The sequence below is a fragment of the Ctenocephalides felis genome, unplaced genomic scaffold (assembly GCF_003426905.1).
Source record: "Ctenocephalides felis isolate EL2017-DRISC unplaced genomic scaffold, ASM342690v1 CF-g0.4_SCAFFOLD_01170, whole genome shotgun sequence".
Lineage (NCBI taxonomy): Eukaryota > Metazoa > Arthropoda > Insecta > Siphonaptera > Pulicidae > Ctenocephalides > Ctenocephalides felis.
Window position 1 is genome coordinate 12,133,961 of NW_020537324.1, and position 23,626 is coordinate 12,157,586.

A 23,626-nucleotide genomic window follows, 5' to 3' on the forward strand; every position below is an offset into this window, starting at 1 on the left:
ATATTTTCTACCATGCATTCTGCATTGGTTTGTAATAATTTAAATGATACTATGCGAAATGCTAGAGAGCAAACCAGTTAGGGAAATGCTGTTAGTGTTTAGCCTATTGTTTTCGAACAGTGCACCGAAACGACGACATGCAGAATTGCAAAGATCCCGATGCAAATGCAAATTAATACTTTCGGATGGACTTTCTTATCGAATGCAAATTAATAACGTAATATCTTAATTTATTCGAAAGTTGCGCAACTTGTCTAATATCAGACCTTCTTAACTTCATCTCACTAATTCAAAATTTAAAACATCGGTAGAAGAAAAATGGCAAAATATGTGGGATAATATTAGGAAGGGAAAAGCATATAAGACAAAAACAAATAAAGTAAGGAAAAAACATGATTTAAGAACTTTAAAGATGAGGACTGGGCATTTATAACTACCCTAATTAAAATTAGATTAAACCATGCTAACTTTCTGAGCTATCTAGCCAAGATGATTTTTCGATATTGATACAGAAAATATATTATACAGATACAATTTATTTCCGATTACTTTTAAAATTTTTAAACGATATTCATGAATGCAAAAAAATAATCTACTTAAAATCATTTATACTAACTGAATACTATAAAGATATCTCTTTTGCGATTATCTTATTTTGTGTCACTTCCAAGATTTGTTTATAGTTTTAAAAATTTAAATGAAATTCATGAATGCAAATAAAAATTAAATAAAATAAAAATGTTTAAACCCTCTTGTTATTGATATAAGCCTATATAGTTATGTTTCTTTCCAAGATTGTTTTAAAAGCTAAAAGCTAAAATTTGTATCCGCACATGTATATATGCATACTACCACACACGCCGCACACACACTTACATTCATTTTTTTAAAGTATGCCAAAATGTTCAGGAGGTTTTAACACGTGAAAATATGCAACAATTTGCATTTTAGGTTTTTTTGCAATTATTATAACTTATCCCACGGGAAATATAGTCCAGTCATTTAAGCTTAAATTAGGTAAGAATCTCGGAGTTCGAGATACCCAGCTGTAATTCTGTAAATACTTGTATATTGACACTAAACAGTTGTCTCAAAACCTACATATGGAAAGTACACCCTACCATATGTAGGTTTTGAGACAACTTTTAGTGTCAATATACAAGTATTTGCAGACTTACAGATGGGTATCTCGAATTCCGAGGTGAACTTACTATAATGACTGGACTAAATAAGAATTTCGTAAAAAAATATATGATCTATATATAATAAATAATAAATAAATTTTGATTTTGAAGTATAAAATTGAAGTCTAGTGTCAATACAAATAACAAAAAAATATATTAATAACTAAGCATTAAACAATTATTTAAAAAACAAGCTTTCATAGGAAGCTCGAAACAAAATAGCTATAGATTTATTTTAGTAGACTAGTAATATTTTATTATATTTTAACAGACTACACAGGCCTGTTGGAATACAACCCAGACCAAGTTAAAGACTATGGTTAAGACAAAATAATATAGTAAACCAATTAAAGGTGTGAATACTAGTCAGAATTAATAACTTTCAATCCAATTATTTATTTGGACGTGTATAACAGCTCACAGAAAATTATATATTCGGTTTTTTGTTATCAATAAATTAATGTAAAAAAATAGACTATTGATTTCTTTATCAGCCCTAGATGCAATGAGCAATTTCGTCCGCTTTGTCGGAGAGACAATAATAAGAAAATATCAATGATTGCAGTCGTGCAGCTAGATCTCTCGGTCGCAGTGCAAATTGTTTGATATCGTGTTGTGTTGGGTACTTTCACTGGCCACGTCTCGCCTATTGTGGATTTTACCTTGCATTTAAGGCCGTTGACTCCTAACCCTTTCTTTTTAATTCAGAGATTGTGCAGAAATTCACAGTAAAGTCGATAAAATCATCGACAAATTGGTAACTGACTCATTATAATGTAAAACTCGTTATTGTTTGAAGAAAAAAATTCTAAATTATTATTTTCTAGATTATGGTGTAATAATTTTGTTATTTATTATAGTTGTTTTTTTTCATTTTAATTCAAATTCAATTTTAATTCAATTTTAACCCTTTCCACTTGTGAATTGCGAGATTTATATGAGTTTTGCCGCCGGAGCGGCGACATCCGAGTGGAAAGGGTTAAAGAAAATCGCAGCAAATATATTGATATTAAAGGTAGTCGTTCGTGGTGATAATCTTAAAGTTGAACATCTTTATAATCTTCCTATGTCCTAGTGTGGTACATAATCAGAAATAATAGACCAAACTTTGGAGAACGTAAATTCCAAGAGAAACGAAGGTATTTGTTGTACGTAAAACTACAGAAGAAGACCCTCGTATTCCCAGAAATTACAAATTTTAATATCCAACGAAATTATTTACTATTGATAATTTTCTAAAATAATGATACTAATTTACTAATAATAATAATGACTGCAATAACTAATATCCAAAGCCAAAAGAAAAAATAAAACAAGTTACATGAACTTCCCGAAATGTGTAAATAATCGACTTAATCAATAAAAAATAAATTAATTTATGAGTGATTAAAAGTATTCCGAGTGGATTTATTACACATAATTGAAAACGAACCAACACGTTAACTCGGAGTATTTTCTAAAAGCAAATTTTCACAAATCGACAATTTTTATATTTGAACAAGTTTCCGTGGGACTTTAATGGTTTAGTATATGTTCATTAAGACCAAGTACTCTTTACCAAGCAAATCCTTTATTCTTAATTTTAACAAACGTCAAAAAACTACTCATTTTCTCAAACTTTGATGAGTTTTTAAAATTAAACCACTTGTCGTTTAAGGCCGTAGTATTTCAGTAAGTTCTATAAGACCATGGTATATATCGCGAAAAAAGTTCCATAATAAAAAAACATTTTCATACAAAACATTTTGAAAGAAATTAAACAAGTCGAGTTTTAACGTAATGAAAACACATGCAAATATCTGTAATCACAAAAAAATATTTTAATGTACAAATAAGTATTACATTTTGGTAAGTTAGAAGGTGTACAAATAATCGACGAGAAATTTAAAAAATTCGCGACATTAGTAGCATATATATATATATATATATATATATATATATATTTGTTGAATCACCTTCTCAAACAATTTGCTACTAGTGCTGCAGCAGCCATCATGAGCAAGGTAGTAGAAGGAGGAGGCGTTGGAGGTCCATTATTGCAATAATCTCTAGAGCAAACACGACATTTTATACCAGTTCCTCCACTTAATTCGGATAACTATTAATAAAAATAATTGAAATATCATATAAATTATTATAATAAGTTTATCACTAACCTTTGTTTCTAGTAAGCAGAAATTTCCATACGGTGCACAACTTTGAATGTACAAATCTTTGTTGTTTCGCCATTGCATGTTGAGTTCCATACATTGTTTTTCTCCTGCAAAGCAAAAAAATATTATTAATTAAAAAAGAAGCATATAATATATAGAGGAGAATAATATAAAATTAGAGGTTTTTAAATGTTTTAAATTTATTAACGCTGACCAGGAGCGCATTGGATGGTTTTATCACATCCTGGATTCTGGCAATCAAAACAATGGAGGGCTGAACATAGTCGCTGTTGAGGACCTAAATATCCCAAAATATGCAATACCGTTGCACCGATCAATGTACCGAGGCCTGTCATCATAGATATCTAGAAAAAAAAATTAAATAAATTTATAAAGCTAATAATGATTATATAAAACAATGTAAAAATATTTGCTCTCACTGTTTTAATGTTACCTTTATAAAAAACAAAACCGATAAATGAACTGCTTAAAATTAATATTATATAAAATGGTTAAATTTTTGGTACTATTGATATATATGATTTACATACTTGTATTTTACGAATTATACTTGCATCATGGATGGACTATGAACGCATGTCATTTAAAATTTTTAAGTTTGGTACATGATTGATATGTATGTCAAAAATATTGTAGATAATTTTATCTTTTGTTTAAAATCCTAAATTTATCCAAAACTGAAAAAATATGTGTGTATATGTGATCCAAAATTTGACCTCTCGGCGGTTTTCTTAGAATATTTGCGCCAATTTCAAAACCAATTGATAAAACTAAAAAAGAACTCACATTGATTAGGGGTATAATAATTAAGGACAAGATTTTTTGTGTCTTACGAGAATGACTATAGATTCTATAGTAATCTGCTATGATCAATTATGATCTTTCATAATGCACAATAATCTACTACAATCTATATCGAATTCTTATGATTTAATGTAATTTCTAGTGACTATGGATGATCATCAAGAACGAGCAACTCGTGGCCCTTTAAATATTTACATTCTAAAATAGAATTTTATTTTTGCTTACTTTCTTCCATCAATTCATTAATTAGAATATATTTTTCTCTTTTCTCATTAATTGTTTTATTTTATTTTAATGTTTATTGGTGTTCTAGGTGGACTTTGTATTAATAATACTATTGTACTCGTTGCTTAATATAAGGTGACCATACGTCCCGAATTGGCCGGGACAGTCCCGATTTTCCGCCTTGCGTCCCATCTTTTTCGAGAAGCAATTTTTGTCCCGGATTTAGGTGTTTTGTTCCGGATTGACCCGGATTTTTAAAAATGTTTTGATTGCCAATATTTTTTTAAATATATTTCAACTTTTTAGCTCAACAAATCCCCCCCCCCCCCGCCGCAAAAAGTATGGTTACCTTAGTTTAAAGTATTTGTATTTACTTAATTAAAGTTAGTTAGTTTAAAGTATTTTTAATATTTGTTGAAGATTATAATCAATGAAACCACTGGTGTGCCTGAGAAAATTACATATTAATCCGGTGCGTGCAGTGCTAAATTATTAATTAAACAATTTAATTTAAAATTTTTAATATCTTAAATAAAACCCCAAATAGCACTTACAATTAATTATTTTTTATAAAAGTTGCTTTTGCATAAAATGTGAGTATAAAAGTGCATTGCATCGTGTATGACGGTGTTTGGAACAGCTGAGTTTTGCGTTCAATGTCCGCTGAGGTGAATGACTCAAACTATCCCTACCTTGACGAGGTGGTTCTGCAAAGCAAAACATTGCCTGGTGCGCGTGCGGAGACTGGAGAGGCACCGGCAGGTACTCCCTAATGTCTTCGGAAAATGATGGAATTGCATTCATGAAGAAATGCACGGCTACTCCACACTCACGCTCTTGAAAACATCTCTAATGCAGTGTAGAAAAAATGATGAATAAAATAAAACTCCACATGACAAATACTTCTCTTGTATCTACGATTGCACTGATATACTGCATTCTGTAGCTCCTAGATTGCTAAAATACACTACGGTAACTGAAAACTCAACTAGTGGGGTGTATGGCATCGTGCCTTAAGACAAATTGCTGGAACTTCCCGTACTGTAATTAAAAATCTTGGTACGGAACCCAAAAAAATTTACACAAAATATGAAATCATTATTAAAATCTCTATAAAATATCTGGTAATTTGATGTACATATGCCCAATAAACATTTTTGACCGCCAAATTTTTTTAACTTATTTTTATTAAGAGTCCATAACCGCTGGACCTGCCTCCCCAAGAGTTTAATCAGTTCTTCATCTTGCCAATACAAGTAAAATGTTTTTTTGAATTATTGAAATCGGACGCTCCGTTCTCTTAAAAACTGAGTTACCGTTTTTGGCACTTTTTGCCCCGTGTCTTCGGAACGGCTAGACATGCCCTCGCCAAAAACTAATCAGCATCTATCCTTATCAATACGAATCGAATGTTTTTTGAATTATTCAAATCGGTTTATCGTTGTTCCCGAAATCGTCGATGAAAATTTGTATCCGCACACACACACACATACATCCATTTTTTTTAAATGTATGCCAAAATATTCAGAAACCTTTGAAACGTAAAGATATATAAAAATTTTCATTTTCGATTTTTTTGCGATTACTATAAAATACCCAACGGGAAGTTAATAATAAATATTTTTTACTATTTAACATACCTTTTTTATATAATATTCATATTATATTTCAACTTACAAATCAAGAAAATCTGAAATCCCCCTAGTTTATCCATTTTATATTCAAAAGCAAATATGAAATATATAAATATAATTAGATAGAGTAAAGTAAATAAGTGAACTTTTTTACTTCGAGAAGTAAATAATTATTTACTTCCCAAAGTAAAATAGTTCACTTATTAACTTTACTCATTTTATGCTTCCTCGACGTTCCAAGGCATTATGAACCGTTTGACACCAAATTTGAATAGGTATGTATGTGTTTGGTAGCTTTTTGCTTATTCTATGTTTTCTCGACGTTTCAAGTAAATCTGAAGGATTTGATCTCAAATTTGGAAAAAGTACGTGTATGTGAGTAAGAGTATGTGTATTTAAATGTGATATAAAATTTGACTGTGCATTTGCGTTAAGAAACTGATGAACTAATTTCCAAATTTAAAAGCCAATTGATGAAGAAGAATTACGATATAATTGTAGTGAAAACTTTATCGTTTATACATTTAACTATAAATGATTATAGTCCAATTATTATAGTAAGTTCACCAGTGAATTCGAGATACCCAGCTGTAAGTGGGTGTCAATACCATATGTAGGTTTTGAGACAACTTTTAGGGTGTCGATATACAAGTATTTACAGACTTACAGCTAATTTAAGCTTAAATGACTGGACTATTAGTCAAATTTATTTTAGTCAAGCCGATTTAGAACTACAGTAAATAAAAATTTAAATTCGTTATGCAGATTTTTTATGTTAAGTTAGTAGATCCATTAATTGAGATATAGATGTGTATGCAAAAAATACTTTGAACATAAACCGAATAAAATGTAATCTATTGTTATTTGTTTCTGATATTTGGAATCAGTAGTAAAATTACGAAACAGCTTCATAATTCAGTTTAATAATTTTAGATACAAATACTATATCGCCATCTGTAATGTTTGAAAAGTAAATACTCTAGACATATGAGAATATTCATAAATACTATTATACGTTGCTGTCAACAAGCCTGTTTTTGATGGTTAAGAAAACTAGTATTGTAATTGTAATCAGAAAAAATAATTAAAATGTCTTTACCATCTATGTTACCTTCTTTACGAGGCATAGTAATTAATCCAGTATGGTTTAATGTAGATAGTCCTTGCGATGACGAGGCTGATGTAGCTGGATTAGAACAGGAACATCAATCTTGGGTATGAATATCTGAAGCAATCAAATATAATGTAAATGTAAATCGGAATTATTTTTTTTACAGTTGAACTCAATCGCTCAGTTTAACATAGATACTGTACCTATCGGCAAGTTAACTATCGAACATCTTTCTGAAGAACCTGATACAGATGATGAAGATGGTAATGTATACTGAACGTACTACATTTGCACTTATTGTAGTGGCTATACATTCATTGTAGTAGATTTTCTCCTATTGTACTAAATTTGCACTCATTGCGACACTAATTTATATATCCCATATCATCGATATGCACAAATTAGAAATCTAATCACACCAGGCTACTTAGAACATTTACAAACCTTCAAAATCCTGATTTTGATTCCATGCTTACGGAAGGAAAATGATTTATAATAAATTTTTATTAAGTGATAAGTTATGAACTGTTTTAGGAAATGATGATACAGATGATACAGATAGTCATGATGAAGAAGATGACGAAGACATGATTTTAGATGTAACAGGTAGAGGTTACATACCACCAGAGGAGTTAAGAGGACAACCCCAAAATATAGCTGCACAACATGCTGTAAGCAGATAAATCTGATGAGGATTGATCATTGATCATGAACTAATATAGTAATAAAATTGATATTTTACTGTAAGTTGAATGTAATTGTATTTGTAGGATCTAATTTATTATGAAAATAAAGTGATATAATTTAAAATGGAACACTTTTATAATATTCATAATGCTCTTTTTATAATAGTATTTTATAAAAACAGTTGGAGTTGATCATCATACCTCTCGACTTTGATTTATACAAGAAAAAGGTAAGGGGATAGATAAGCATAAATATATTTCAATGCTTGCATTTCATTTCCTTTTTAATATAAATCAGTATAAAATATAACATTAAAATTCTAATAGATGATTTTTAGTGCCACAAGATGGAATTGCTAAATCATCTTGTTCCCTTTCAGATGATTCTTGCAGTTCTGTAGATATAAAAAAAAAAATTATTAACAATGGTTTTTAAGCATTTTCCTTGTCAATACAATGAAATCTTCAATATACCTGGTGGTAAATGTAATTTTTCAATACAAAACTTTTTCCTGCGCAACTTGAAAGCAAGATCCTTATAATGCAGAGATGATGGGGCCAATGAGTTAATAGATGCTACTTTATATACATGAAATAAGCCATTATATTCCTGAAATTTGTCAATCAAATTATATGTAAATATAATGTAAATTTGAATGTGTAGAAAAAAAACTACCTTGAACAAAGGATTTGTAGCCCTTTCACTGCCAGTAAATGATTCAAGACCAACACATATATCAGCTATATGATGCAATTTCAAAATATTTTGATCCTGAGTAGTATCGAAATCATATTAGTAAAATGTTGTCAATGTGAATCAATTTTATACGAATTTAAATACAAATATCTTACTCTCATGATATGCGCAGGAACAGATACAATCGCAACAGCAAAAGCAGATCTTATTAAAGCCTTGAACTTGTACAAAAAAGTACAGAAATTGTGGAAACTTGTACATTCAGAATTATTTTTCCAGAAAGGCGATGCTAGAGATTGAATTGCAACTCTCAAAATATTTCTATCAGCAAGTTTGATATTGGATTGTGTAGCAAAGTTATTGTTATCAATTTCATTAGCAAGCTTCAAAAGTAAATTCTCATAATATGAATTACCTAAAAAAAAATTATGTAGGTTATATCTAGCGCAACTCAATAAACATAACAAAATTTGTTTCACTTCATACATTCATTGTGCAAATTTTGATGTTCATTCCAATAACATATATTAATTTTAGATAATATGTTTGCATCAATAATTTTACTCAAGTCGAAGTTATGACCAAATACATTTCTATTTTCCAACTCTGTATTTATAGGATTTTTATTTTCATATCTCCAAGCAATTTTTAATGAATCTGCAATATCATTTTGTGTGTTTTTAACTCCTTGATCTGACAGTGAAACTGGTGCAGGTAGCTCATCCAACTGTAAATTAGATCATTCATGTATCTGTAATAGACATATAGAAAAATTGTCAGTAAGTTCAATTGCTTACAAGGGACTCGGTATTACCCTCAAGGCTTCCGAAAAATAGTGAATGACCAGAAACAGCACCTTCAGCTAAAAAGTATTTGAGTACAATATTGGCATATTCATTGAAGTTGTCTTCTTCTGCAAATAGAAATCAAATATGTATATTTAATATATATATAGTATATAATACGTCCTTTCAAAATTTATTGTGCACCACTCACCTATCAGCAGCAGAGTTCCAACAGCTTGACCTCCGCCTGCAGGAATAAATATTTTAACATAGATGAAGTAAAAATAATAATAATAATAATAATAATAATATATATATAATATATATATATATATATATATTAATAGGTTGTACATTGCAAGACATACCTAAAATAAAGTCAAGTGAAGGAATTCCAGTAGACACAAGCAATTGTGCATTTTGTACAGATGGTTTTGTTCCTGGTATAACTGATAATTGACGTGTTTTCTTAGTAAATGATTCAGAACCTATCATTTTGATTTAAACTTTTAGATGGCACATATATTATACTATGTGCCTGCAAAGAGTTGTAAAATGATCTTTAATATAATAAAATCGCGCACGCACTTGCGCAAAATGTAAGGTTAAATAATATGAAACTGAAGAGTGAAGAGTAAATTTGACAGATCATTGTGTCAAAGTGCGGTGTGAAGTTGCCTTTCCAAATATCGCTACGCGCGAATTTTTAAACGATGAATAATTAAAACAGATTAAAGAAGATTATAAAATAAGAGTATGGAATATAAACATGTTTAAATTTTCTTAATATTAGTATCACAGATAAGATTAATATGTTATTTTAATTTTATTCTAATTTGTTGTAAACCTAATAGAATAATAAATCATAAATCATAAATAATAAATCATAAACTTAATAGAATCTCGACAACATATAACATGTTAACAATAAATAAAAGTGTTTCTTTCTTTTATTAAAAAAGTTAAAAGTACAAACTGCATCTTATTCAATTTTGTTAACAATACAAAGTGCATTGGTTTTCACCCAATTATTATAATTTAAACATCGGAAGTAATATTTCTATTCACAGCTTAATTATCCTAATGTGCTTAAATAATTATTACAATAATATTTACAACTTCCAACATGTATAATCAATTTAAAAAAAAAATTCTATCTTCCCTTTAAAATAAGCCCTCACATATTTATTTATTATAATAAATATAAAGAAGAAATATTGTTTTATGAAAACCATGAGAAAATAAACAAGTATTATGAATGAGTATTAATAAAATTAAGTTCAAAATAATTGTAGTATCTGACTAGAAATGAAGATAGAAAATGATATAAATGCATATTTAACAATGATAGTAGTAACCTATTAAATAAATCGTCGATTTCTTCTTGCTTCTGGTGAAGGGTAATATGTAGCATCTCCATAAACTGGGCTATTGTCACTCGCCAGCAAACTGGAATTAAATCTGTTTCCTACAATAAAAGAATAACAACTTGAATTAGAACCATCATCATCATAAATATACAAGAAATTATATTTGAGTAAATGATATTAAATTATTATTACTATTATTTTATGTATTAACACAATTCAAAATTTCACTATATGAACAACATATAAATCTATGCCATTGATCTATACTAACCTATTGGTGATTGATTTCCCATACTTCGATCATGCAAAGAGCTTTGCCCAATTGATGAAGATTCTAGATTGTTTGATCTTATATTACTTTTATTAAATAATCCTGGATTAGATTTGTCTAAATGAGCTGGACAATTTGGATCACAAGTTATACCAGGATGTCCGGAACAGGTCTTTTTCTGAACTTTACTGGCATGGATATAGACAGATCCAAGAATTAATGCTAATATTGTAGCAAGAAACATTAGAGGGTATCTATAATAATACAATAAAGCCACAAGTGGACTTCCAGTTCCCAAGTAGCAAAACTCAGGAACATCTTTCAAATGTACAGGAATTTGAAAATGTTGATTTGTCACTGAGAATGTGATAAATATGTATGGTACAACTATGTTGGCGTATTCATAGTTTTTTACATAAACTCGGTAACGAATTTGACCCAGCGAAGCAGAATATTTATCAACACTAATCGTTTTTGGATGACTTGCTTTTATATCAATTGCATTCAAAGCCAAATCATGGCCAGTTATTGTGAGAAACGTACTACCAGTTTCCCGCATAAATAATTCCTTTGGTGTTATTTGAACTGGTGGCAGTAACTTAATGTTATTTATAGTAGATACTATAGATCCTGATCTTATGGTTAAAGTAATAGTTAATTCAGCGTAAACATTGGTAACTGGATAAGTAGATGATAATGAACATGAATAATGACCACTAGTAAAATTAAAGCTTGGAACAGCATATATTTTTTCTAAGAACCCTGCAACTTTGGGATCATCGGTAGTCAAATGGCAGCTAAACAAATCAGTACTTGGTCCAATTCTTGGTTGCATTTTTTGAACAATGTCCTTATTGCAAACTAAATTTGATGACCTATTTTGCCCTTCTGCATTAAGAATAAAATTAACATTCATCATTTCTCCTGTAAAATAAAGCATTTCAAATGGAACCAAAGAAATAACTTTTACGGGTTGAATGGTCACATCAACTTTATAAATTGTGATATCATTCAAACTAAACATTATTGTCGCTGATGAAGTTGTTTCTTTTAACATGCGGGCAATACCAGTTTTGGCATCTATGTCTACTACTGAAGGATCTGAAGAAAACCAGTAACCGTTATCAACTGTTAATTGTGTGTTGAAACAAATAACATCTCCAACAGTAAATGAACTGTGGTTTGAAACAGGTGAACGCGAGTCACTCACAGTTAATTTTATATAATCAATTAATTGCTTTCCATCTCCACTTTTAGAAACCATTAACATTGTATCTCCTGATAAAAGTAAATCAACTTTAAAAGTCTTATTATCAGGTCTAAGAGCTATATTGGCCCGGTCTATTCTGTTTATTTCAATACTAGGTGCCCATGAACTAGCATGCATTTTTCTTCCTAAGTTATCATGATAAGTTAAAGCCATTGTTAAACTCAAACCACGAGGCAACTTCTTGCTTCTTTCCGACAATTTCAAAGGAGATAAAATGTCAGTCATTATATAATGCACAGGCTTACATTCAACTGTAACACCTAAAGCTTGTTGGGCCCCATTATCTTCTTTGGTTGTAATTACAAGTAACCCCATACCTGGAACTTTGGATTCCAATACTCCAGTTTTACTAACGGTCAACTCAGATGGTATATTTGAGCCATGAGATTCCCAGCTTTGAATAGAATATGTAATACGGCTTCTAGTTTGTTTATTAGTTTGGAGATTTATTTTAGTATCTGGAGCAATTAAGATATAATTGTTTGTTAAAGACGGAAAAATCAATTTCAAAGGTGTAATTACTTCCAAATCAATAACAGAAGTGAGAACATTATCATTTCTCCAAATTCCAACTGATACTGGAACATTCATATTAGCTTTAATTTGAACTTTACCAGGTCTTACAGCTACAACACGTACACTAATTTGATTCGAATCATCAAAGTCTATACCAGTGTTATGAAACACATTTCTGATACTTGCAACACCAGCATCGGGACCAGTAATTTCCCAAACAACTTTCAATGGAGGATTTCTAGATCCTAATATCATTGGGCTTATAGAATCGGGAGATCCACTAATCCAGAAAGGAATAATAGCTCCAACCTCAGCTTGAACCAAAGGTGTGTGAATTTTGATTCCAGATAATGGTATAACATAAACATCAACAGTATCTTGGGAATATGTTACCATTGTCCCCATGGATGGATTAAAACCAACTGCTCTTGCAGATATTCTTGTATGACCAATTGCAAGACCTGTTACTATCCCAGATTTTACTTCAGCTATTTTATCTTTGTCAGTAATAAATTCTACAGACATATCAATACTAGGGCCACCTGTAAGGTGTATCTGCATGCTAGATCCAACTATCAATGTCATGTTTCTAGGAAACACTTTCAATGGTGCAAATACTTGCACTTTTAACGGGTCACTTTCAACTTGCCTATTTTCATATCCAGACTTAAATAGAAGTTTAGTATCACCAATTTCTAAACCAGTTACGATAAAATGTACTTCTCCTGTGCCCCATGGCTCTAAAGGATCCCTAGGTGCCATTTTGACATGAACAATATCACTGTCCAAAACATGGCGTAGATTAAGCAGATGTTCTTCCGGTAAAGGCATAAGTTCATCAAACTCATCAAGTAATTTAACAATAGCCTTTATGCATTGACCTTTTTCAACTCGATCTGGCATATCTACCAATATTGTATGTATTGAAACAATATTTATGAACAAAGATGGAGTTTGAGATGAAAGACATAAGTCAACTAAATCTACTCGCAATCTACCTTTGTTCTTTGGTTGAATTGTCAATTCATGCTTGCTAACATCAAAACTTACTTTAGCTACATCCTCACTAGTTAATTGGAGTTCAAAATACCCTGAACCTTGACTAACAGTAACTTTTCCCTTATTATTTGGGTGGTTAAACAAAGTTATATTATTTGGAATTACTTCAGTATCACTTGAGAGATATAAAGTAATACTATCATGAATCAGTGGCGTTTCAAGTACTCCTCTACTATTTTCTATACCAAACTCAGGCCATTCTGCAGTGATATGCAATTTTTTCAAAATATGGGTTTTATATGTTCGTATATTACAATGAACCTTTAAGGTACCCGATTTTCCACGAGTTGGAAGAATTTGTAGAAATTTGTCTGGAACTTCAACACCATGAACAAGTTTCACCGGTGACTGAAAATCAGTAAGCTCGGTACATGAACTTAACTGGCATGGATCTATATTCCAATCAAGTTTGAGTGAAGACACATTATCAAATTTTCTACCTAAATTATCTCGTACTTCTATTTCAATTTGAATGTCTTTATAATTGTGCTGAACGACAGATTCAGAATTAACATCCATGGGACAAGATGTTGGATCACGACTATTTAAAACAGGTACTAAATGTACTGATCTAGGTTTGGCACATAAAACTGAAATCTTTGTTTCAGAAAATTTGTGGTGGCAATTAGGTAATGTTGGCTTGTTCCCCACTGAAAATGTCAATGTTTGTACGCCAATCTGTAAGTATGTTACTCATTTATTTCACAGAGGTATATGTGGCTGGGATAATAATATAATAAAACAAAATATAACAAGAAACATACCTCTTTACATAGGACATTATAGACATAAATTCCAGATCTTCCAGCTGAAGTGTACTCAATATTTTCCAACACTTGTATTTTCCCACTACCATCAGAATCAACAGAATAAACATGTTCAGTTGGTCGTCCCAACCATGGTCTTGGTCCACCTGGATTTTATAAATTTTTAATAATAATGTTTTCAATTTGATAAGTTAATAATAAGTTTGTTTACCTGAAAATATTACATTTCTAGAAGACCCAACAGCTAAAACTGTGTATGCTGAGACAGGTTCTATAACTTCTAACGGTTTGAAAGCAGAGACCATAATAGTATCATTAACATTTTTTCCATTGGGTAAATCATAATAAACAGATACTTTGCATACACCGGGAGATGTTGCTTTTATTGTTAATGAGGCACATGAGATTCCTATGAATGAAAATAAAAAAACAAATAATTAAATAAAGAGTAATAAAATATAATTACATGCTTTTTCTTGTTTTAGCATTATTTAAACTTTCATAATTCATAATATACAATTAAGCATAACTAAATAATACCTTATGATAGAAAAAAATATTATAGATTAATGTAACCTGAACAATTACAGATCAATATGTTTTGATATTTATATTTCTTCTAAAGTATAATAATGTCACTGTTATTTCTACTTGTTAATAGTGATTGTAAACTTAGTTACCGATTGTGCTTGGTTCCGGTTTGCCTGAGCCACCAACAACAAAATTATCTTCATCAAAGTCTACTCGCAAAGGCAGTGTATAGCAATCAGAAAAAGGTAATTTATCACCAATTGGTACATCATTCGACTCGCTAGGCTGCTTCATTCCAAATAATGCAACATGTAGATTTAATTCAGAGCCCACTGGTACTTCCAAAATATAATCAACTATTTGCAAATCCATGGGTGTAATTACATAAACACTGAAAATAAATATTAGAAAATAATTTGATATGTAATAACAAACTAATTTATAAACTAAAATACGAAATTCAAATTTATAATTCAGAAAGTAGAACACATTGAAAATGATAATATATATGTAAGTTTATTATAGAATAATTAAGAAATTATTTTTGTTATAAGATTGCTGTATAATATACACTGTAGCAGTATAATTGTCTGTAAGATACTGTATATATGAATTATATCAATAAAAAAATCTAAAAAATGTAAAAATGAATTAAAAATATTTGTAATACTAACTCTGCAGTTTCATAATTTTGTGAATTCCTGCTCATAGCTGCTTTGATTTTGCTGTAACCAAGGTTTAAAGAAGTTATGAGACCATGTTGAGACACTGCAACGGTGGATGGATCTTCTGAAGACCAAATAAAATCACCATCTCCGCCAGAAGCTTCCATTTGAACCTCAAATCTGGTTGGTTGAAATGAAAATTATTAGATAACAATTGTAACAAATGTATTGACTGCATGTATCTATATTATAAGAAATAAGTATACCTTGAACGAATTAGAGGATCCCATGGCAATATAACTTCAGGAGGTATAAGGCTTATTTGATCATATATCAACATTTCAGCCGTCGCTACTAACTGAAATTCATATACAGAAGTAATAAAATAATTTAATTCAAAGTAATTTTGATCAGTTTATGTAAAAACATTTACTTTTTTGTAAAACATTTTTTGTAAATACATTTTGTGAATAATACATACTTTAGATGGCCGGTAAGTCTTTCCATCAGGTGCTGCAATATGTAAAAGCTCAGCATACACTTTTGTTGAACCTCTTTTTAAAGGTATACCTTCTACGAAACTACCATTGATAGTTGAACTCACAATATTGAAGAGTTTCTCGTCAACACTTATTTTTATTCGAACTCCTTCACCAATATGAATTTTTTGATCCTCACTAAAAGAAGTTTGTTATTCAGTTTTGACTATTAGTTTTACTTAAATTGAAAGTATAATGTAATTTATTACTTTACCTAGTATATAATTCTGCAGTAATAATATATTTTTTTCCCACAATGGTTATCCAATTATCATATGGTTGCAGAGTTAGTCGAATTTTATCAGGGTGAGTTACAATTACTTTTCCCTCTGGCAACTTTGGTATATCAACACCAATGGTTTCATCCATAATTTTGGAATTATGATCTTTAACAAATACTTTAGACTCTCCATATTTTACTCCAGTCACTATTAAACATATTATCAACATTAAATAATATTTCACATACAATAAAATAAATATAAATAGATCAAGTAAAATTATATAGTTATAATATTCAGCAATAGATAATTGAATCATGTTACCTAGAGCATTATCTAATTTAATAATCTCATCATCCTCTGCTTCCAAATAATATTGCCCATGCCTTAAATCCACTTTATGAATACGTCCCTTTCTTACTTGTAAGACCTGTAAAAATATTGTATCGCCTTGTGTTAGATAGACTTCTGCAGGTTGCAATAACAAATTGGCAACAACTAGTAATGGCACTTCGAGCGGTTTTAAATGACTATATTCTGGTTGAGCCAATTTTACTACTACCTAAAAATAGAAAAAATGAATTAAACAAAATCAAAATATTGGTAGATCAAGCTATTAGAATAGTTGAATAAAAATTGAACAATTTTGTGTTTCTCAACTTTCTTCATAAATAATTAACTATAAGCATAATTAACATAAAATTAAAACTCACTTTTACAGAACCAGTATTTAATCCTTCTAGCAAAGCAATATGACCATACTTCCCTTGACCATCAAAACATAACACAGAGCTTGGAGTCTCATAAGGACTATTCATAAAAGGCGTTATTTGAACAGAACCGACAGATGGGTTATCAGCATCTGTATCATATGGCATTCGAGATATCACATTTTGTGATACCGACCATGAAAACTCCACTCCCTCTAATGTAGTAAATTTATTTCCTGCAAAAATGTTAATATTTTATTACTTGTCAAGTAATTGATGATTTGTTGAGATAATAATATGTTTAGATTTATTCACTAGATATTATTTTGCAAATAAAATAGTAATTTCATTTACTTACCCTGAGCATCATAAGCCTCTACTTCAAATGCTTCAGGTGCTTCTTCAACAAATAATTCTCTGGTTGTCGTGGCTATCCCTAGGTTATGTATGGTGTCTAAAATTACATCACAACGCAACACCTAGCAAAAATAATTATGTTATTTATAAAACAATAGACTTGTATTTTTCAATAAATTAAGTATATACTAAATAATTCAATTTGAAATATTTTTGAAAAGCTTCATGAATGATATAACTTTCATAAGTTATAGTAGCAAATTTAAACACAAAATTTATGATTATTATCGAATTTTCAATAGTAAATGAAATGGCAAAAAGCGAAAAAGAAACTATTGAATTTTTATAAATAAAATAGCCTACAGCCTAACTTATGGTAATCGGGTGTTAATACAATATATATATATATATATATATATATATATATATATATATATACATATTATAAGGAGGCATATAGCATTGAAAGTACATATGCATATAATTTTGCAAATATTTATATATAAAGTTTATAATATAGCAATCTAGTAAATAGTTTACATTTTTCGTAATAATATCTTCAGCAAGGACAATGGCTGTACTCCTGGATTTTTCTCTTGAAATAGCAGTAAGTACTGCTCTGGTAGAGCACCCCAATTTTCGGTCGGTTTTCTCAGTTTGTAACATAACCAAATCTAATCTCGAAACCGTCCTGAAATGTTTATTTTATTTTTAAACTTTTTCCCAAGATTTTCTTTCAAGATCTTTTATATACATCGAATTTTTAATGTTATATATTTAATTCATTTTTTCGTGTACCATCTATAGCAGCCGCCGTCCGTTATTTCCAGTGTAAAGTTTATAAGCACATTATTGAAAACGGGTAATAATACTCTGGGTACATTTAATTTTGCGCCATTTGCGATTTGGAAAATTATAAATATCACGCTCCATTTAAATACATCTTTTAGGAAAATCATTGTATGTATTTAAATATTTTAAAGCAACACATAACCTAACACTTTTGAAACTTCTTTCATATGCAAAGATTAGAATTAGATGCGCTGTTGCATACATTGAATTAAAATCTTGTGGTTGGTACGTTCGCTCTTCAAAACATCTATTAGTATTTCTTTGGCGGAATTTTTGAAATGCTGATTTAGCATAACTATATCTACATTTTAATGAATATAGTTAAAAATGTAAAAATACTTATGAAAATGTGAAAAAAACTTTTTCCGACTCATTAACTTCGCATTTTTTTTTTAACTTATACAGCATGAGCTATAATTTAATTTGGAAACTTGCTTTATTTGTCTATAACCTATTAACATACATAAATAATATATTTTTATTAGAAATTTTTATGCAAACAATATTTTTTGTTGTTTAGTCATCTCTAAGTCACTGCTTTCAAATCACTAAAAAAAAATTTAGACTTGTATAAAATAAACATCGTCTTTAATATATAAATAAATATTATAAATATAAACTTCTTTGTAAAACAGATAAAAACTAGATTGATAAATAATGCCTAATTGATTTACATATGTACAATTATTTGATGGTTTCTTTGTCATCTCTTTGGGCAATCATCAAAGCAAATTTGACGACGAGCTTTTACTTTAGGATCTAAAATATTGTTTTCGAGATTTAAGCTTTTGTCTTGAAGAACACTTTTGGCAGGTGAAATATTGCTGCTCATTGATGAATAGTTGGAAACAAAACTTGAATTAGTGTGATGAATTAATGTATTTGCAGTAGCTTTTGTATCCTTAATAATCGGCTTGATTAATCTTTGATTTAGAGCTGAAATTTTATTTTGCTCATATTCGGACAATGGTACATATCCAGTTACTTTAGAACTTGAGGCTTTTGCTTTTCGTATATGTTCTTCTATAATGATTTCTTCTACTGTTTTACCCTTGATTACTGAGAAAACATGTAACTTTGCTAACCTGCAAACATGGTAAAGACAATTTAATGTATTTCATAACCATTGTAAAGACATTGATAGATAGAGAAAACGACATACTTCAACATTTTTTCACTAGTAGATCCAGTTTTTTGTTTATCTTCTGAAATTAATTTTTTAGTTAATCGAGCTAATACAGCTGCATGTGTTTTAAATTGTGGATGGCTCATTCCTATATTATGTGATCTTAAGGCCTCTGCTACAGCCCATAGTAACTTTTTCCTATGTATATCAGATAATTCTGAATTTAAGGATTTGTTTGTAGTGCCAACAATATTTTCAGATGACCTCCTTGTAAGAATTTTAGAATTTTTTTCAGTACCAGAATTAAATGAAAGACTTCGAGGAAATTTGCTTTTTGGTGAACTATCTGAAGTGCTATCAGATATTTCTGAAAACTTGCGCTTCCTTGTATCACAACTGTATAACAAAAAAATATGGTTGAAATTAAACTTTGCAGTAATTTTTGTTTTCATACACTCATTTTATTTACTAAAAATTCTATATTAATAATTTTCATATCAATAAAAAAATTTAAATGCAAATCATAAAAATGATGATATATCAATTCTAAAATACTTCAGTTACCTTATATTTGTATTGGCTTCTATTTCCATAAGACTTGTGGAATCTTGTTTCTCAGGACTGTGAAATAATGCTCTTCTAGGAGGAAATCCATTATCAAACCTAGAATTTGAAGTCGAAGAATGTTCAATATCAAATGATTCAGATGGACTTTGAAATAAGGCACGTTTTGAAGTTTCCCTTGTTGGTTTTGATGAACTTGAAGAACTTTCATCAAGAATAATTCTTCGACAAATATTTCTTTTCCGTGCTGAAGTAGCTGTAATTAAAAAAAAGCATTAGTTTTATTCAATATTAAGAATATGATTCATATACAATACTAACTAGGTGTTTGCTTTCCTGGAGTTTTCCTTGGTGTCTTTCTACATGGTGTTTTTTTTCCTGGTGTTTTCCTACCAGGAGTTTTTCTTCCAGGTGTCTTTTTTCCAGGAGTTTTTCTACTTGGAGTTTTGCGAGTTGGCAAAGGTCTATATCTCCGACGATTTGTATTATCATTTCTAAAAACATGGTTATGAATAATAGTTTCACCTTGATGCAGTAATAGCTTCAATATATTTATATTAGCACCTTGAACTCAGCATGATTTGACGTGCAGAAACTACAGGTTTTTTAACTTTATTTTCCAAACTGCAGCCAGCTTGCAAATTTGCACTACTAAAAGTTTGTCTGCGTCTAGCTAAATGACTTAATCTCCTGCCTGGAGATTGTGTAAATCTTTAAAGAAAGGAATCATTTAGAAAATATTATATGACATTATTGACATTAATTGAATTTGCACAAACCTGGATACTGTACTTTTTTTAACTTGTGGTCTAAGGCCAAGTGTACAAGAAGTTTGTGTTTCTGCTCCTATGTATCGTTCACAAAATTTTAAACAAAGCAGCTCGAATTCTTCTGATACTGAACTTCTATTATAACTGAAAACCAATGCAAAATTCCAATCAATGGTTGAAACTTTGAAAAATGTATAAGTGTCTTTGATATAATACTAATGCTAACAACTATTACTGAAATGGAAAAAGTGTAAAGAATAAACTTACTGTACACCATGATATCTGCAGTCCATAACTTCTGGCCAACTAGCATTTATCATTTCTTCAAAAGTACATGAAACTAGAAGAGATTTCATTTTTGAAGATTTTGGTAAAAGTGATGAAGTTATAGTTTCCTTCGAATCTTGTGATTGTAATTCTGTTTGCATTGGATCAATTGTTCCAAAATCAGCTGGAAGACTAACCCATGAATTCATTGATGGTGGTGTGGATGAATTTTGATTATCTAATATGACATCAGATGAAGCCTTTTTATTAGGTGTCATTAATAGTGAATTTTGGTCGTTGGCTAAATTGCTTTTATATAAATCAATAATTTGTCCTAAATCTAGCTGTGTGATGGTTACAGAAGGGGGTGGTAACACTCCACTTAAAGTCTTTTGTAATCTCCTTAACAATTCTGAATCCTTCTGGTGTAATGTATCATTTTTATCGGCCTTTATTGGTTTATTTGTCATTTCTAGAAAACATATGAATTAAGAATATTAAGAGTTATACAGTTGAAATTATATATAAATTAATTGTATTCATTTTTAATATATATATTAAAATTAATATTTTTAATAAAATTTTAAAAGTGTGAAGAATTAAAACATTTTTAGATATAGTTTAAGTAGTAAATGTTAATAAATATTGTTCTATATCATTATCACAAAGATTGGTATGATACCATAATTACATGAACTAAAAGGTTTTTATAAATATAATTTATTTGACTATACCTATACTATTATCAATATCCATATTGTCGGAGTCATCATCTGAAAACAAGTTTGGTGAAGCAGGAGCACATTGTGAGATATTAGTCTTATTTTCTATTTCACTATTAACATAATCCTTATCAACTTCTTTCATGTTATCACAAAATTTCTGTTTCACTTTATTTTTAATTTTTGATATTTTGTTTTCGAATGATAAAGGCCCCTTAAAGTCTTGACATACTTCACTTTTTAAATTTAATTTTTCCATAATTTTTATACTATTATCCATTGCATTATTGCTGTTTTCCATACTTAAGAAAGGAGGAGAAATTTTAACAGGAATTATCGTTTTACTTGTTCCCATAGAATCATCATTAGATTTAGCAGGTGTATATTCATTATTAGAAGAATCAGTCTTAATTGTAGATTTTGGTGTTTCTGATTTTGATAAAATATCGACTTTATCTTCTGAAGACTCATCATTATAAATTTGTACATGTGAACAATATTTATTCAAAAGAGTATCAGTTTTATTTATACTAGCTTGCACATCCCAGTGACCACGATTTTTAGAAAACTTATTGTATATATCATCACTAATAAGAGGAGTTTCTACAGCATCTTCGATTGTTGAAACATTTGTGATTTTCATAGGTGTAACTGTTTGAAGAACAGGAGATATCGGGGCATAAACTAATTTCTTTCTTACAGGAGAAATTTCACCATGGTTTACATCTACAAGCACTGGTGGTCTTTGTAAAACATTAAATGCTTCAGGATTCATTTGGAAGCTTTTATCAGTACTCCACAAACTCGCTGAATCTTGTGATGCCATTAAGTTTTGGTTATCTTCATTTAATTTCATTGGCACGAAAGTTGAGGACAGCATTTCCAGTGGTTTGTTAGATGTCTGTTTTTGATTGCTATCATTGATCAAAAACGCATATGAACGGTCAAAACTTGTATTTTTGTCAAATCCATGAAATTCTGGTTTTTCAATAAAAGAATCCTCAGTGTTCATATCGTGTAAATAATAATTTGACAATCCAGTGTCATTAGAGCTAATATATCATTTACTTATTGAAATTTATTAAGTTATTAATCATATGCAAAATTGATGATAATAGAAAAAATAACTTGTTACTTTACAATTAACATGATATAAAATTTACATTGATATAAAATGTTTAAATTACCATCTCCGAATTTAAGGAACGTTTGATTTGCGCCATGAAAAATAATCTATTTATTATAGGTTAAATCTTAATTTTTCTGTCTATTAATATCACCTATATCGTAATGCTGTACAATTAATTTAGATAAAAAATTAAATTTATTCAGCGATAATTGACCGATTTTTTTTCTCTTCATTTATATAAAATTACAATTGCACAGAAATAAACGTCACAAATGCATATCACAAGGGTCACCAAGGATTTATCAGTTATTTAGGATTTAGATTTGGATTTGTGTTGCCATATGTGAAATAATATCGATATCGGGAAGCAGTTCAACGGTTCACAAGTTTAAATGTAAATATTACTTTGACCACAGATAAAAAAGATATATACATGATTTTGACCAGTATATAATTTAACCTTTTCAGTATTTAATTTAAACTTTTATAATTTTGTTCTATCTGCCCTGCACACCACATTTTTGCATTGTCCTAACTTGATTAAAAATCTAATTTCATAAATAGAATCTGATATAATTTACAAAACGAACTAAAATATATTATATAATTTCAGGTAAAAA

The 23,626-nt window shown here is 29.6% G+C and overlaps 4 protein-coding genes across 5 annotated transcripts; 1 reads left to right on the top strand and 3 right to left on the bottom strand.

Annotated features, from left to right (window-relative positions):
* Positions 1-7,059: 7,059 nt before the first annotated feature.
* On the top strand, positions 7,060-7,901 carry LOC113368153 (anaphase-promoting complex subunit 15). Of its 2 annotated transcripts, none has more exons than XM_026609722.1 (3): positions 7,060-7,236; positions 7,299-7,395; positions 7,682-7,901. In XM_026609722.1, the coding sequence occupies exons 1-3, from the start codon at positions 7,111-7,113 to the stop codon at positions 7,813-7,815; spliced, it is 357 nt and encodes a 118-aa protein (XP_026465507.1). In that variant the 5' UTR covers positions 7,060-7,110; the 3' UTR covers positions 7,816-7,901. The 2 variants fall into 2 exon arrangements, with proteins under 2 accessions (XP_026465507.1, XP_026465506.1); XM_026609721.1 differs by having other exon boundaries at positions 7,077-7,236; positions 7,667-7,851.
* A 113-nt stretch (positions 7,902-8,014) lies between these two features.
* Positions 8,015-9,893, bottom strand: LOC113366109 (elongator complex protein 4). The gene is made up of 8 exons (XM_026607661.1): positions 9,669-9,893; positions 9,512-9,547; positions 9,313-9,428; positions 9,002-9,242; positions 8,671-8,930; positions 8,495-8,590; positions 8,293-8,428; positions 8,015-8,213 (listed from the first exon to the last, which is right to left on the bottom strand). Exons 1-8 carry the CDS (start codon positions 9,793-9,795, stop codon positions 8,131-8,133), a joined length of 1,095 nt encoding a protein of 364 aa, XP_026463446.1. The 5' UTR covers positions 9,796-9,893; the 3' UTR covers positions 8,015-8,130.
* A 575-nt stretch (positions 9,894-10,468) lies between these two features.
* Positions 10,469-18,586, bottom strand: LOC113366108 (nuclear pore membrane glycoprotein 210). Its single transcript, XM_026607660.1, has 14 exons — positions 18,375-18,586; positions 18,117-18,267; positions 17,578-17,698; positions 17,223-17,455; positions 16,834-17,071; positions 16,503-16,716; positions 16,231-16,426; positions 16,016-16,107; positions 15,759-15,929; positions 15,234-15,475; positions 14,765-14,962; positions 14,551-14,699; positions 10,942-14,464; positions 10,469-10,768 (listed from the first exon to the last, which is right to left on the bottom strand). The coding sequence occupies exons 1-14, from the start codon at positions 18,533-18,535 to the stop codon at positions 10,662-10,664; spliced, it is 5,796 nt and encodes a 1,931-aa protein (XP_026463445.1). The 5' UTR covers positions 18,536-18,586; the 3' UTR covers positions 10,469-10,661.
* Positions 18,587-19,032: 446 nt separating this feature from the next.
* Positions 19,033-22,997, bottom strand: LOC113366168. Its single transcript, XM_026607732.1, has 8 exons — positions 21,890-22,997; positions 21,156-21,627; positions 20,898-21,032; positions 20,683-20,829; positions 20,440-20,612; positions 20,119-20,374; positions 19,591-19,950; positions 19,033-19,513 (listed from the first exon to the last, which is right to left on the bottom strand). Exons 1-8 carry the CDS (start codon positions 22,887-22,889, stop codon positions 19,132-19,134), a joined length of 2,925 nt encoding a protein of 974 aa, XP_026463517.1. The 5' UTR covers positions 22,890-22,997; the 3' UTR covers positions 19,033-19,131.
* Positions 22,998-23,626: the final 629 nt, after the last annotated feature.